The sequence below is a fragment of the Schistocerca nitens genome, chromosome 4 (assembly GCF_023898315.1).
Source record: "Schistocerca nitens isolate TAMUIC-IGC-003100 chromosome 4, iqSchNite1.1, whole genome shotgun sequence".
In the NCBI taxonomy this organism is placed as follows: domain Eukaryota; kingdom Metazoa; phylum Arthropoda; class Insecta; order Orthoptera; family Acrididae; genus Schistocerca; species Schistocerca nitens.
In genome coordinates, this window is record NC_064617.1 from 579,341,776 (window position 1) to 579,357,967 (window position 16,192).

The 16,192-nt window shown below is 38.1% G+C and overlaps 1 protein-coding gene across 1 annotated transcript in view; it reads left to right on the top strand.

Annotated features, from left to right (window-relative positions):
• The window catches only part of LOC126251853 (death-associated protein kinase dapk-1-like), a 305,116-nt gene that overhangs the window by 103,678 nt on the left and 185,246 nt on the right, over window positions 1–16,192 (top strand). The window contains exon 9 of the mRNA XM_049952529.1: window positions 5,113–5,226. Within this exon, the coding sequence (XP_049808486.1) occupies window positions 5,113–5,226 (114 nt within the window). The remainder of the gene's footprint in view (window positions 1–5,112; window positions 5,227–16,192) is intronic.

Here is a 16,192-nt window from a genome sequence, read left to right on the forward strand (position 1 = left end):
TGAAAATAGCTATATATCTGTTTATCTAGGATATGATTGGTACTATTGAAAAGGGCCTGTAGCTATTTGCGAGGTTCTCACCTTTTTTACACATAGGTAACGTAACTATGAGCTTAAGACATTCTGGGAAAGTTCCTTCACCTAGTACTGTTGGGCTGTGGAAGAAAAGAAGCGTTATTTTAATTTCCTTTGCTATACACTTTATGACAAAATTACTGAGTCCAAAATGGTCTGCCGGCCGGTGTGGCTGAGCGGTTCTAGGCGCTTCAGTCTGGAACTGTGCGACCGCTATGGTCGCAGGTTTGAATCCTCCCTCGGGCATGGATGTGTGTGATATCCTTAAGTTAGTTAGGTTTAAGTAGTTCTAAGTTCTAGGGGACTGATGACCTCAGATGTTAAGTCCCATAATGCTCAGAGCCATTTGAACAAAATGGTCTTCTGTTGTGGAATTGCTTAGTTTGTGTATCGATTTATGAATGTCATTTAAAATGATTAGGGTCCACATAAATTTCTCACTTGTTTGTTTTGCATGACCTGGCAGGGCTTCTGCACCTAATGGAGAAATATTGAGTGGAGTGGTCATGCTGATAATATTTAGAAAATATTTATTGAATGTATCACAGTCAATAGGGATACTGTTATCTTTACAGATATTATTAATTTTCATTTTGATTACATTCTAGGCTGCTTTACATTTACTTTTGCAATTTAAAATTTACTCACCATCTGCACTCCACTTAGCATTTTTTATTTCAGATCTGTAGAGTTTTTGTCATATTTATATAAAAGTTAGGAAAGATAGCTTGCCACTTACCATAAAGATGACACATTAAGTTGAAGACAGTTACAATTATAAGACACTTACAGAAAAATTTCAGCCACAGCCTTCATCAGAAAAAGAGAAACACACACCAATCGCTTGCACAAGAAAGCACATCTCACGCACACATGACCACCAACTCTGGCAGCTTGGGCCAGAATGCAACTATCACATGGGATGGTAGCAGTGGGTGGGGAAGAGGAAGAGAGAGCAGTGTTTGGGTGGGGGGGGAGTGCTGTCTGGCAGGTCTGTTTTAGATCTGCCTGGATAGCCGAGTGCATTGAAGTGCCCACTTCCGGGGAAGGGGGAACTGCTGACCCTGTATTGAGTCTCACACAAAGGGGGCTGGCATGTCAACTAGTCAGGATGTGGTTTTACACAGTTTTCCATGCCCAGCTGGTTCCATGTCCTGTCTCAAATACACAATGCCCAAACACTTTCAAAAATGATGTGACATTTGAACATGCGATTAAATTAGACACAAAAAGAAAGAAAGGGTACACAGATCCTTCTTCCTGGGTAGAGCGGCGGAGGGGGAGGGAGGGTGTGAGGACGTATTGGCAGTAGCTTTGCCTTTGGAAGTGGTGACCTAATCATAATAGTACCATGTACAGGGGTGTGCCAGATTGGAAAACTGTGAACACATGAATGTTACCTGAAAATCCAAAGGTGAAGACAGTTAAAGTGTGGACCCAGGAGAGAAAAGAACTACATCGGAAATGAATGGAGGAGCATTGCACATTGTCAAAGTTTGGGAAAAGAGACAGTTGAATTGACATGGTCCGATAGTTGGCTGGAATAATGAAAGAACAATAGCAACATTTGAAACCAAGATCACAGGATACCAACCACAAAATCCGTGTTTCAGATTAAAGTGTGGCGAACTGGCACTGAATGACAAAGAGAAATTTGAGACAGTGGTGAAGTACTTTGGTGGACTATTGAATTGAGTCGAACAGGTAGAGAGATTCCCAAGAAGCCGAGAGAAAAAGAGAAATGGTATGTCAAAACATTCAGATGAATTGGAGATTAGATGACAAGTCAAGAAAAATGGTAGAACAGCAGGAGAAGATGACACCATAGCTAAACTACTTTCAAAGCTGGGCTAAGCGTCACCAGAGAAATAACAAATATCATAGAAGACATATGGGATACTGATGTAATACCAGAAGACTGGAAATGTCTCTACATAATAAAGGGGTAGGACTGTTGTTAACAGTTACAGAGGGATATCTTTACTGCCCATCAGATACAAAATTCCATCACAGTGCCTGCCCAGTAGGACACAGCTCCAACTGTAAAACAAAGTAGGAGAGTATCTTGCAGAATTCAGTGTGGAAGGATTCTGTGCTGAAATATTCCTGAGACACCAAGCATTATAAGCAGAGAGACCGTATGTACCTTTGTAGAATTCAAGAAGGCATATAACTATATAGATAGACCATCATTAATCCAAGGATTGGAACAGACAGACCTCAGCGAGAAGACAGTGAACTTTATGAGAAAGAAACTAACGAACACCAAATCCTAAATTAAATTTGTGGGAGAGTTATCAGAGTCCTTTGAGATAAGAAAAGGGTGTAACAGGGCAATGGTAATTCATCAGTATTGTGAATTACATCGGTGTCAATGTACTGCATTGCTATACTGGCTGAAAAATTGGGGGGGGGGGGGGTGTATGTGGAAGTCAAACATGGACTACTTTAAATGATGTAGCCGACAGGTGCACATTTGCATTTCACAGATGTTTACTTTCACTGTTCACAACCCCCCAATAAGTCTCATTAATAGATTGCAAGTGAACATCCACATACTGCTTCAATAGTTTACTGTTGTACATCTACGAGCAGTAAAAACCAAACCACACAGTTCACAAGTCTTGCAGAATATTGCGGTACGTATTGAACAGACACCGTCATTGTTATAACACACAGCCTAGTTGTGTTATACTTATTTCACAGTTAATTTGATGCATTGTTGTTGTTCTAACTAACACAGGTTCTTGTCTGAAAGTCGGGCATGGACTGACTGTCTCGAGACTAAAAATTGTGCCCTTCTTTATCCTCACAATAATAGATGCTGAAACTACACAGTGTTCGAAGTTAAATTTACAGAAATTACAATTAAAACTTAACTCAATAAATTAACTGAATAAATCGAAAAATTGGTTCTTTTTAACAGTTTCTTCTACTACAGGGGTTAAGCCGAATTATTTGCTTAAATCATGAAGTTAACATATATAGTTTTGCAAACAATACTTTTGACAAAACTGTTAATTACTTTCGAATTAATTAAGGGCTGGCTCTGCTAACATGGTTTTGAATAGAGCCAAATAAATACTTAAAGAATGCTAGTGTTTCATCTTCCAAATGTTTATAATTATTATATAATTTATATTTGTTTATAAGTCAACAGTAGAATTTAAATCATGAAAAAATTACTGATTTCTCCCTATAATGTAAGATACTAACTAGGAATAGTCAAAATAAATTAGAAAATCAATTACATTCATAAAACTAAGCACAAAATTAGATCTGGTGTTATATTCTTTAAATCTGAGGGTCACTCTTTCTATTTTATGAAAATGCAGATTATACTCACCAATGTTAATGGCAATTAATTCAAAAATGAGAAAATGAATTTTAAGGAGGCAGATGGCAAAACAAGAGGCGAAGTAAAAATATCCCAGCTTGCTTCGTCACAGAAGGAAAATCAATAGACAAGATATTGGCCGTCTGGCATTTGTTGATAATCTTGCTATGCTCACAGAAACTGCAGTAAAGCAAATCAAGGTCCTTAAAGAGAATGTCAAAAGATGATACTACAGGTATCTTTCAAGAAAACAGGATTCATACCAAACCAAAATGATGCACAACAAAAGAATAAGACAAAATATGCTGAGATTAAGAGAGTTCACACATTCAAGTATGAGTGGGAGATGATACAGGCAGATGGGATAGGGAAAGAAGCTCAAGGACAGATAAATTGAAAGATAAATAAAGCATTCTGGAAGATTGTAAACATCTGCAATAAATCATGGCGATTGTGTAATGTAAAGTGAGACATTACAACACTACCATCAAACCAGTAACCTCATATGCATCAGAAATGTCATGGATCAGAAGGGTACACTAGAAAATACAAGAACCTAGAGAGAAGAATCATCAGACAAATCCTAGAGCTCAATAGGACAGGAGGAGGCTACAGATTGTGGAGTAGATGAGGGATGGACAGATATCTAAAATAGTACATGACTTGAAAAAACATTAACTGAAATTTTACGGGCATATCAAGAGAATGCCAGGACACCCAACATATTAAACAAATCTTGGATTACACAAAATGCATTAAGAAAATGAAGTGGGTCACAGAAGCCAGGGAAGACCTGAAGGATGCCAGCATAACAGACTCAGATATAGAGGATAACCACACATTCAGCCACAAAGTACTGAAGTTGGAATGTGAGGCAAGAGGTCGAGAAATTCCAGATTGGAACAACTTGGTCAGGAGAAAGAAAGATAGTGCATGGTGAGAAGATGAAAGAAGTGTGGCACCTGAGAAAATCTCATGTCAAGTTAGCACTTTGTGTGATCCTCTAGCCGCCTATGTGTTTATAGTAACACTATCACTAACACTTACGCACATAAAGGCAGGAATATGCATGTGGGTAAAAGAAAAAGAAATGAATTGTATCGTGTATAAGTCAGAAATAGTCTCCTTTTTTAAAATTTTAAACAGTTTAGATTATTACAATATGCCAGTGTAAATTTATTATAAAATATACTACCATACAGAATGAAATAAATATTAACTGCTAGTGAAATAAATATGTGAATTTTGTTAATATGCATGATTTTTCCACATTAAATGAACAAAGAAAAGTTTTGTGAAAATTAGGATAAGCTTCAGTCTGATTCTGCAGATTTTTAGTATGGAGACTTCAGCACACACCTACCAAATCCACTTGCCAATCAGTTGCAATTATTAGGGTTTGAGTGACTCTGTAAACTTCATTTTCTTGACATCTATAGTGTGTTAAACTAAAGCTGAAACAGTTGTCATCCCTTCATTCCTCCCAAACCCCTTCCAGTGACGGAAATGCGTTTAGACTTTCTTCCAAATCCATGACTCACAATTACTGGCCTCAGTCTCCTTTAAAAGTGGCCTCATTCTGTTACATTTATCTGACAAGAAGCTGTTCCCAGCATGCAAAGTAAATTTCTTAATTCATCAAAAAAAGTTTAATATCAAGTATAAAAAAATATTTATGTAATTATTTTCTTTCCAAACAGGATGGCGATAATTTTGTTGTGTCTGCACTGAACAGTGCTGCAGCCTCTGGTAATGTGGAAGGTCTTCAGAAATTAATGAGTCTTACAAAAATCAGTTTAAATGTCTCCAATAAGGTATGAACTCTGATAAACCTTTACATTGTGTTGTTCTCTACTGTATTTTAATTTTAATTTTGACAAGTAAATTTCTCTCTCTCTCTCTCTCTCTCTCTCTCTCTCTCTCTCTCTCTCTCTCTCCACACACACACACACACACACACACACACACACACACACGTACACAAAATCACAGTGTTAAGTGTATGTTCACAGTTAAATGTTTTTTTTACCAATTGTAGATCAGTTATTCAGATAGGTTAATGCAATTTATATTTTCAGGATAGCGCAACTATTGACTTGTCCATGTGTACACAAACATTTGTGAAAACTGCAACATTTGCAGGTGATGAACATGTGATCAAGATTATAGAACTGCAACCGATCTCTTTGAGAAATGAATACTTTGTTAAGTCCGTGTTTATTGGAATCTGAGTCTCTGAACGTCATGGTATGGAAGCAAAGAAAATCGCTGATGGTCTTGGAAAATATCACTCCATGATGTTTGTAATCACCATTGGTTGCTGGAGAACTGTGATAAATAAATTTCCATCCAACCATATACAAGATATGACTGATGGGCAAAATGTCTGGCAAACATATAGCTCAAGGAGAAAGTGCTAGGCTAGCTGTCATTCTGTGGAAGAGGAGCATTGTCGTTCTGAAGTACAGTTTGTGGATGTGGTTGAAGAAATTGAATTTCCTTGGGCTCTGAAGCATTTCATGCAGAGTTAGTTGCTGCTGAGATGACATACAATGTGTAAAAGTGAAGACAATAGTGCCACAATCTGTTGCTCTCAGCATATGCTCACAGCTCCACAAAAAAGTGAAAGCCACCAGAACGTAATTCATCACAGTAGCTTCGTACACATTTGTGGTCATCATCATCATACAGATTAAAGTGACACATACATTTTGTCACTTAATTTCACAGCAATCATATTCCCCTGTCTGTTACAGTCCAGTGCATGTGTTATTTCTAGACAGTGTCAGTTAATGTTGGTATATATCCAGCTCACAACAGATTATACAAAACAGTCAGTGCAGACAGCATACACGTTTTACAGTGTTTTAGCATAAAACCAATACTATAGATGGAGTTACAGTCTTGCAGATAAGAGGTGAACATCCCTCATGATGATATGATTACAGTCATGGTTAGGCATTCACTCACTGATGTATGTAAGTTTCTTCATTCTGCTGCCACTGTACTTGTACCACTGTTGTAGAAGTGTGCCATGTACAAACACAAATGTTACAGGATGACATAGCCATTTCCTGGAGGTCAATCATTCTGTCCCATTCAAACTTGGCCCCATACTGATAATGCTTCTGTTTGCACTCTAGGCACTTGCGTCCCCTTCCCCCTTTTCACTGTGTTTGAAAGCTAATAAATGAAAAAACTTAGTGTAACATTGACATTTCTGATAAAACTGTAGAGGTCTTTGCTAGTCCTATGTGTACACCAGTTCTTTTGCACCCTTAATCACTCACTCACGATACACAGTTCAACACATCATCTGAGTTTCGCTTCATTGTCTCATTCTTCCTGACTCTTACAATTTTCACAAAAATTGGTGTATACACAAACCAGTGAAGTTAGTTGTTATTGTTATTTTTTTTTAAACTGTCTTGCATAATGTAAATCAGAGCATCCTACTGCCTCACTAAGCTTAATCCTATTGAAGGGGGTATGCCGTTATGCTCCTCATAGCTCTGAAATGATATAGACAGCCAGTTATAAGGGGACTTCCATTTTAATGTGGACAAGGAACCATGCTGTAACTTGGCATCATTCACTGACACAAATCAGTCTCACAGATGAAGTAAAAAAATGGGACCATTGATGACTGAACCACAAACTTTTGGATTCAATGTCTGACGCTTATGTTCTCAGCCACCAATTCACATATAGCAACAGTATCATCATCAGGATTTCCTTCCAGCGAGACAGGTATGGACTTTGTGCGCCATATATTGTATAGACATTGAAAGCAATAACATGTTTTAGTCCTGTGCTGGCCTACTAAGCCTAACACATCTGAGGATTTTCTTTCTGGGCTAACTCCCGTAGCCTTTGAAGATCCTCTGTGCCCCTAGGTAGTGGTTCCTCTCTTCATTAGCCCTCATAAAGGAGAGTGTACCTTCTCCACCAATTACGCTTTACCAAAGGTATTGTTTTCTGCCGAAGTTGCCATTAAGGACATCACCATAACCATGGCAAGGAACCTGTTTTTGGTCCATGAGAGGTATTTTATTTCCCTATTTCCCTCAAATCCTCTGGACAAATCCAGTCAGCCTCTGCCCCCACCCACCCAATCTGCCACCTGGGATGCGCCATATAGTGGAATAGATAAACCCCAATGGGATAGCAGCACCAGACAGCAGCAATTTTTTGGCCTTTGGAATTGTTAAAAAGTCAAAGTTTTAGAGAAGAAGATAAAAATATCTATAAGAAGATTAAGTCTACCAGAATTCAACAGTTAAGTGCGACATGACCGGCTAAAGATTAGCCACAGCTATGATCACAGGAATATCAGTATATCTATGAATATCTGTTTCAAGACTATACAACTTCTGCTGAAAGATAGGCCTTAATAAAAAATCTTAACAGTGTTTTATAACAGTGTATTCAGTTATACCAATTTAACTTCTGTTAGCCCCTTGTGTACGGTAATTAAATCACGGACAATCATCCAAGGTACTCTGATTTGGAGCCAAATGGAAAGTTTAAACCAGAGGCTCAGACAATTTTGTTGCAATCTTGGATGCAGGTCCTGACCTCTCCTGTCTGGGAGAAAATACGAGGGCCGTTCAGAAAGTAACCTCCGGTTGATTTAAAAAAATACACCAAGTTAAATAAAAATATTTTAATATATACATCTTACAACTACATCTTTGCACTATGTTTCTACATAGTCTCCATAGCGATTGAGGCACTTATCGTATCTCTTCACAAGCTTTGAAATTCCTTCTGCATAAAAATCACCCGCTTGTGCCTGGAGCCAGCCTGTGACCGCATCTTTGAGCTCTTCGTTGTCATCAAATCGCTGTGACCCGAGCCATTTCTTCAAATGCATGAAGAGGTGATAATCACTTGGCGCCAGGTCTGGGCTGTAAGGTGGATGGTTGATAACGTCCCACTTGAAGGACTCAAGAAGGGCCGTTGTTCTGCGAGCAGAGTGAGGACGGGCGTTATCGTGCAAAAAAACTATACCGGAAGTCAGCATACCACGGCGTTTGTTCTGTATAGCCCGTCGTAACTTTTTTATTGTTTCACAGTACACGTCTTGATTAATGGTCGTACCACGTTCCATGAATTCAACCAACAACACCCCTTTGGCATCCCAAAACACCGTTGCCATTAGTTTTCTGGCAGAAAAATCTTGCGAGGCTTTTCTTGGTTTGGTAGGCGAATTTGAATGTGCCCACATCTTTGATTGTTCTTTTGTCTCAGGGTTCACGTACTTAATCCAGGTTTCGTCACCGGTCACGTTTCTGTTTAACAATGGTTCTCCTTCGTCCTCATAACGTGACAGAAAGTCTAATGCAGAGGCCATTCTTTGAGTTTTGTGGTGGTCGGTAAGAATTTTGGGCACCCATCGTGCACAGAACTTACGGTAACCCAATCTTGCTGTCACTATCTCGTACAAGAGAGTCTTAGAAATCTGTGGAAAACCAGTAGACAACTCCGACATTGAGAAACGTCGATTTTCACGAACTTTTGCATCAACTGTCTGAACGAGTTCGTCAGACACCAATTATGGTCTACCACTCCTCTCTTCATCATGAACGTTTTCTCGTCCACTTTTAAATAAACGGACCCATTCACGGACAACTCCTTCACTCATAACTCTTGGTCCGTACACGGCACAAAGCTCACGATGAATAGCTGCTGCAGAATATCCTTTGGCTGTAAAAAAATCTTATGACAGCACGCACTTCACATTTGGCGAGGTTTTCTATTGCAGCACACATTTCAAACTGCCACAAAAACTAAACTAGCGCAGGTACGACATTCACTCGACCACGGCTTGATGCCGACTGACCTGTTGAGTGCGTGAACGCACAGATGGCGTCGCTACTCCCCCCACAACCCGCACTGTGACCAATCGGAGGTTACTTTCTGAACCGCCCTCGTAGTTCAGGTGTGTGCTACATGTTGGTAGGAGCTACTATGGTAGCAGAGTGGATGTAGCATGCACACATAATTTTTTTGATAGTACAGAAATCACTCCACAGGCCTGACAAGACACATTCTGGTTTGAGACAGGGAAGAATAGCATGCTCATTAATTAAAGAGAATAGCATTTATCATGGCATATCAAGGGTAGGAAACATCAATATAGTATCAGTTAATGGCAGGAATGTCTATGGAAAAGTCCCAGTACTAGTCTTGCTTATAAACGGTAACAATACCCATGTAGTACTAGATGCAGAAATATGCTTGAAGCCAGGTGTTAATATCAATGAAATTTTAAATTCGGACTGGAATGTGTATCTCAAAGACAGGCTGAACACCAGTGTTGGAGGATTATTTTAGCTGTAAAAAGTATTATTGTATTTAGTGAGATTAGTAAGGATTCCAGCTGTCAAATAATTTGGCTAAAGATAAGTGTTAAAAGTGGATAAAACATGGTCATCAGATGATTTTATAGACCCCCCTGCCTCAGAAGGAGTTGTGGTGGAATGTTTGAGGGGAAACTTGGAGAATATTTTGTGTAAATTTCCTTGTCATGTCATTATATTAAGCGAAGATTTCAACATACCAGATATAGATTGAGACTAAAGTGATTAAGGTAAGTACAGGGTGTATACGACCCGGGACAACCGGGAGATCCAGGAAAAACCCGGGAATTTTTTCATCCGGGAGGAAACCAGGAAAAACCCAGGATATTTTTAGAATTCCGGGAATTTTTCATTGTTTGAGTTTTCAGTTAAATTTTTGTAATTTTGGCTGCTAAGAACCGATATTCTAACAAAGGATATTACTTATCCCGCTACTGCAGAATAAAACTTCAACAATAAAACATAAACGAGAGAAAAAAACGAAAATAACTTAAATTGCAAAGGAAATGCGCCATATACAACAACGACACACAGTGCTCATGCAAGCGTCTGCCAATCGAAAATGTGTCAAAGGCTTTAGGAAGACTATGCAGTGCTTCATAACAACAAATTGCCTCCAATGAGCGTGATGTCGAAACTGTTTAAATTCGATTTGTTTTAGCATTTCGCGCGCGCTCATGCACATGCGCAGTTGAGTCACGTTTGAGTAGTGATTCTCCCGCTTCTGGCTACAGGAATGTGGCTGTTGGCTGTGCAAGCAGTCGCAGCAAGCAGCTAGATGCTACGGGAAAAGGGGGCGCCAAATTCATATTCTTGGGGAAAAAAAAACTTGTTTCACAAAGCGCCTAGCATCCAGCACACGTTTGTCTATCGATTATTGATATGATTTTGAAACACATCCCTGTTGGTTTTTGAACATTTTTGAACACATTTTAACTTGATTTCTGAATGAATCATAAGTTGACTTTTGAATCCATGCATAGTGTACGTGATGTTTCTGTCAGGAGAATCCTCGTCGCATCTAGAAATAAACTTTCCACAGACAAAAGGGGCCGGGGCAATACGAGCTGAGGGAGTAAAGCCGAACAGATGAATGCCAATCGCTGCCTGATTATGTGGTTGATTGGGTTTGCAAATGATAAGCATTGTTATAATTACTAGCGAAATCCATAGATTCAGGCTACCAGAATGGAAATAAATGACTAACAGGAATAACAGGTGAGAAAGATTACGTATTATCTTCTCGGTGTATCCAAGAAAATCAAATTTTGACAGAAAATTTTTGGCCAGATCGCTACACTGGTAAGGACCAGTTGTAAGTCCCCGGCTAGCAGACGCATAGGTTCTATTCTGGAAGTAACGTGGAAAACGTGTTGTTCGAACACATAATAACGCCTAACCGAAAAATAATCGCGGGATAACTAAACTTGTGATTCTGACAGGGTTAGTGAAGTCAATCAGCGAACAAATTTTGACAATGGCAGCAATAGCTACAGAATTGGTGATGACAAGATTGTTAGAACGAGGAAGGAGAAGAAACGGGGACATCACACAAATTATAGAAGAATAAGATGATTCCAAATTTATATGAAAATTTTGTAGTGAAACTATTTCCTAACATAAAGCCTTTTGCTTGTAGTAGGCCTAATAGACATTTGATATTGGTACTTCGTGGATTATATTCTGTCGTGTTATAAAATGGCCATTTGTGCCAAAACAGTCTCGTTTATTTGGTGTGTTTCAAAATTGCTGCCGTATGAGAAAGGCCTATTTTGTGTTTATCTAGCAGACAGTTACAAAATAGACGTAATCAGATCAAGAAACCACACCAGTCTTGGGTATTATTTGTATTAACAGCTTTTTCAGTATTAGATAACAACATTTCGATTTTTCATGTAGCAAAACGTAGCAAGATTAGAAAGAAAAAATGCTAGGATCTAAGGTTTGAAGAAATGTGTAATTTCTTGCTTATCTCTTGTCAGTATTGGTTTTATATAGCCTATATTTAATTTTATGTCACACAAAACAGCAAGTTATTAACTAATATGCAATAAAGAGTTCAGATTTTCTGAAGAGTTCTTGTTCTCTCGATTACAAAAAAATCCCATCCGCTATTAATTGTGAGATTTTTTAAAGAGAGGCAGGCTGTCAAACCGACCGACTGGGAGCAGAAGAGGCACCACAGGACATTTCAATGTCCACTCTCCTGAATATAGTTTGGACATGCGGTAGAAAAATGCTTTATGAAGAGGCGTGGCACTGCACTTTGGCATACTTAAGACCAAATAATGTGTCTTACATTTCCTCGAATGCTTATGTTTTATGTTTCAGACTTCTCAGAAAGATGTGCGCTACAAGATGAACATATTTTGAAAATTCAATTTTTTTTAGAATTGACTCGGTTCGCAAATGTAGATCCGGCGCTGATGTGCAGAGCAGTCTGAGTTATAGTGGGTAGTCTCCACATGACCCGTGTTTACATTTAGTGATTTTGCTGTTTCCCCTTCGTTTACTCTTACATCAAATGAAAACAAAACAGGTATCTGTGGCCGGGAGCTATCAAGTGAATTAAAACACATTCACATAATTACGGAAGGCTAAAATATGTCATTAGTTTCAGATTTTATTTTATTTCCACCTTTCTGACAGTCAAGCATTAATCGCCTTGAGGAACAATGACGTTATTTTTGTCTGTTCGCTAAGGAAATTTGACTTTTGTTAACCTTTTCCGCAGAGGCAGTCAATGTATTTGAAACGAAATGTTTAATTCCACAGTATTGGCTAGTTTCAACTGTTTGCTGCATTTCAAGTGCACGTTTTCATTTTCTAGCATGTATGGCATTATGTCATAATAAAGAACCAAACATGATATAATTCAGTACTGATGCTCCAAGAAAATTTACATCCCAAATACCACACTGAAAAGCTTAATATTATGTCGAGGTCTACATCATTTAGAATCCGGACATACAAATGTGCCCTTTCAGTATGCACTTTAAATGTGCACATTTTAATATTGTTCACAAAATTCTGATGTTCTTGTAGTATCCTCTGATGTCTTGTTACTTTGATGACATAATGTATGATCTTTCAATGTTTTACACGTACGTACATACGGGCTTCTTACGTCATGATAGCTACCAAAGCGCGGTGTCGCCTATCTGTGTTTTCTGGCAACTGCTGAAACGGATCTGTTTCTAATAGATCGCGGGAAAATATTGCGAATGGTGGTTGGAAAAGCGTTACATTCAAAGTAAATATCCTTTTACGTAAGTTGAACTATGTGCAAGAATGTACCATGAATTTATTAAATCACAGAGCGTTTCCCTCTCATTTAAAAATCAACTCTTTGAACCCTGCGATCAGACATTGTCATTATTAAAAATTTTACTGGCATGTTTGTGTGATATATCTTGAAGTGTAACACACGCAAAAAACATCAACAGTATATGCGAAAGCTTAGCTTCTCTTGCAGCTTGAGAACAATATTATATGTGAAAACTTTGCTTTTCTTGTAGCAACACTATATTAATTTAAACTATTAACTTTCCCTGTTTATGTGTTCGTGCTACTTAACAGTGATGTTGCTGTTGGCTGACTACATCACGTGTACTATGCTCTGAATATACGCTGTCATCGACTGACAAGATCACGTGACATGAGCTACGAACGGCCTACAAAAGTGCATCGAAATCTCGATTTCAATGATTCGGAAAGTAACATGCGGTGTTTGGTGGAATTCCAGTGTATACTTTCGTAATGCGAAAATACGCAGCGTACATGTTGCTGCACATCAAAGATGTTTTTCCAAAACGTGTCTTTTCCCCTGAGTTTAGTTTTCTAAAGTGCCGGGATATTGTACGCCCGGGTATAAAACAACCATTCAAAGGACTGATAAGGGAAAATATACTGTCACCCAGGAGAAACTGTATTTTGAACCGGGAAATCTGGGAAAAATCCGGGAATTTTTTTTTTTTTGTCCACGTATACACCCTGTAAGTAGTACAGGCAGGGAATCATGTTAAATTGTTCCCCTCTCTTACACAAAAGTTTGAGCTGATAATCAGAGAAACAACTTGTGAAGGCCACATATTAGCTCTCCTGGTCACTAATGGGCCTGAAGTTTATGACTCAATGTGGAACAGGGAAGTAGTGCTCATAAGACCATTACAGCATCACTGAGTACAGTTGTAACTTAGGATATTTCTGCTAAGCAAGAGTGACAAAAACAGATTTCAGATTACCTGAGTGGCCAACATAAAAAATTCCTCTCCAGGACCAAAAATGTAGAGCAACATAGGACAGTGTTCAAGAGTATTGTGTAATATGTCTTAGACAGGAATGTGTCAAGCAACGCTGTGAGGGATGGGAAAGATCATAAATTACCTCTTATATCTGTATTGACGAATGCCTTCATAATCTGGTTGGAGGATGCCCCAGTTTACGGTGATTCCGGCTTATAGGTAATCATATTCCTAGCTATAATTGAGTGTGTTTGGGGGTCAGATAAAAGACACCTGTAAATTTAAGTGGGGAGTTGACATGTATTTTACGTGATGATGAGATGAATGTGTTAAGCTTTTAAATCATTATCAAACAATGAAAAATCCAGGATGGAATGTAATAATATTATGAAAAGGAAAGTTGCTACTCACCATATAGCAGAGATGCTGTGTCACAGATAGGCACAACAAAAAGACTCAATTAAAGCCTTTGGCCATTAAGGCCTTCATCAACAATAGGCAACAGAAACACACACACACACACACACACACACACACACACACTCACTTTCTTTGAAGTATATGTTTAAAAATTTGTTAAAAATTTCTAATATTATTTTTGATAAAAAAGATAAGATTATTCTGGATTTTTTGATGTTTCTTTTCTTTGTTGTCTCAGATCTTCTAGATGTTCTTTTTTTTGGACAACTCTATTTTCTGAATTTTTGAGAACTTTTTTCTAGTAATTATTCATTCTCTTTGTCCCACCATGTCTTCTTTTTAACTCCTGACCAATTCTAAAGTTTTCTCTACTGATTTACCAATTTGTACATGGAATTCATGCCAAACCCATTTTTTGTTGTCTCAATTTCTTCTCTGATTTTTTTCTGCATTTTCTGTCGTCATATTAACTGTAGTGGAGTTGTATCTCATTACTGTCTTGGTTGTATTTTTTGTTTTAGGTGGGAAAATCATATTTTAATCATACAGAGATAATGATCTGAATTAGATTCCCCATTTCTGATCACTTTAACATTCATAATTTCTGTAACACTCCTTTTAGATATGGCTATGTGATCCAGCTGAATTCCCCAAAGTTTGGATTTGTAGATATCTAGGTTTCGGATTTTCTTGGTAGTTTGTGAAAGTGTGTGGACATAAGTTTTAATGGGAACATTTTACACATGTTGAATGCTCTTTCACCATTTTGTTCATTCTTAAGCATGTTGGATATTCTTATACAATTTTTTTTTATTTTTTTCCCCCTAGCTTGTGCACTGAAGTCAATAAGAAGTATCTTAACATTATTTTTAGACACGTTGGAGATTTCAGGTTGTGAGACATCCCAAAATTGATTTACTTTCTGCAGATTACTACTACTACTACTACTACTATACCTAAATTGCTTAAGGCAAATGCTGGTATTATTAATTTAAAAATGATTGTCAGTTTCTTTCCCCATTCTTCCCCGATTCAAGTTTGAACTCCATTTGTTATGACTTTGTTGGCAACTGGATGTTAAACGCTAAGCTTGGTTCTTCCTCCCGAGTGAGGAGGTGCAATGGTTAGCACACTGGATTCATGTTCAGGATGATGATGGTTCAAATCTGTCTGGTCCTCCAAATTAAGGTTTTCCATGATTTTCCTAAAGCATTCCAGGCAAATACCAGGATGGTCCCTTTGAAAGGGCACAGCCAATTTCCTTCCCATACTTGAAATATTCCAAGCTTGAGCTACATCTCTAATGACCTCTGTGTTGATGGGATGTTAAACTCCTAACTTCCTTCCTTCCTTATCCATCTTTTGTTTCCAGTGTAAGCATTTAGGGTGGATAATTTGTTGTCATGTTGATTGGTTGGCACATCCAGTTTTAACCATATTTATCTCATACCATACCAGTTTAGAAAAACAGACAACAAAGACCTTTGTGTAATCTAATCAGAAAACCTATCATCATGATTGTCTGTGCTGCTGATGATTAATATGCTCCTCTTTTGTAGAGCAGTTCTCATGGACTCAGATGCGTTTAGTGATCTTCAGGTATTTCATCTGATGTGTCCCACACAGTTAAAGGTCCAAAACACTATAATTTTTTAATAACAAACTAGTGTAAGTTGTGCAAGGTAAGTAACCACTCTGGGCACAAAACTATTTTCCTTTGATTTTTCACCGAAGAAAAAAATCCGTCATCA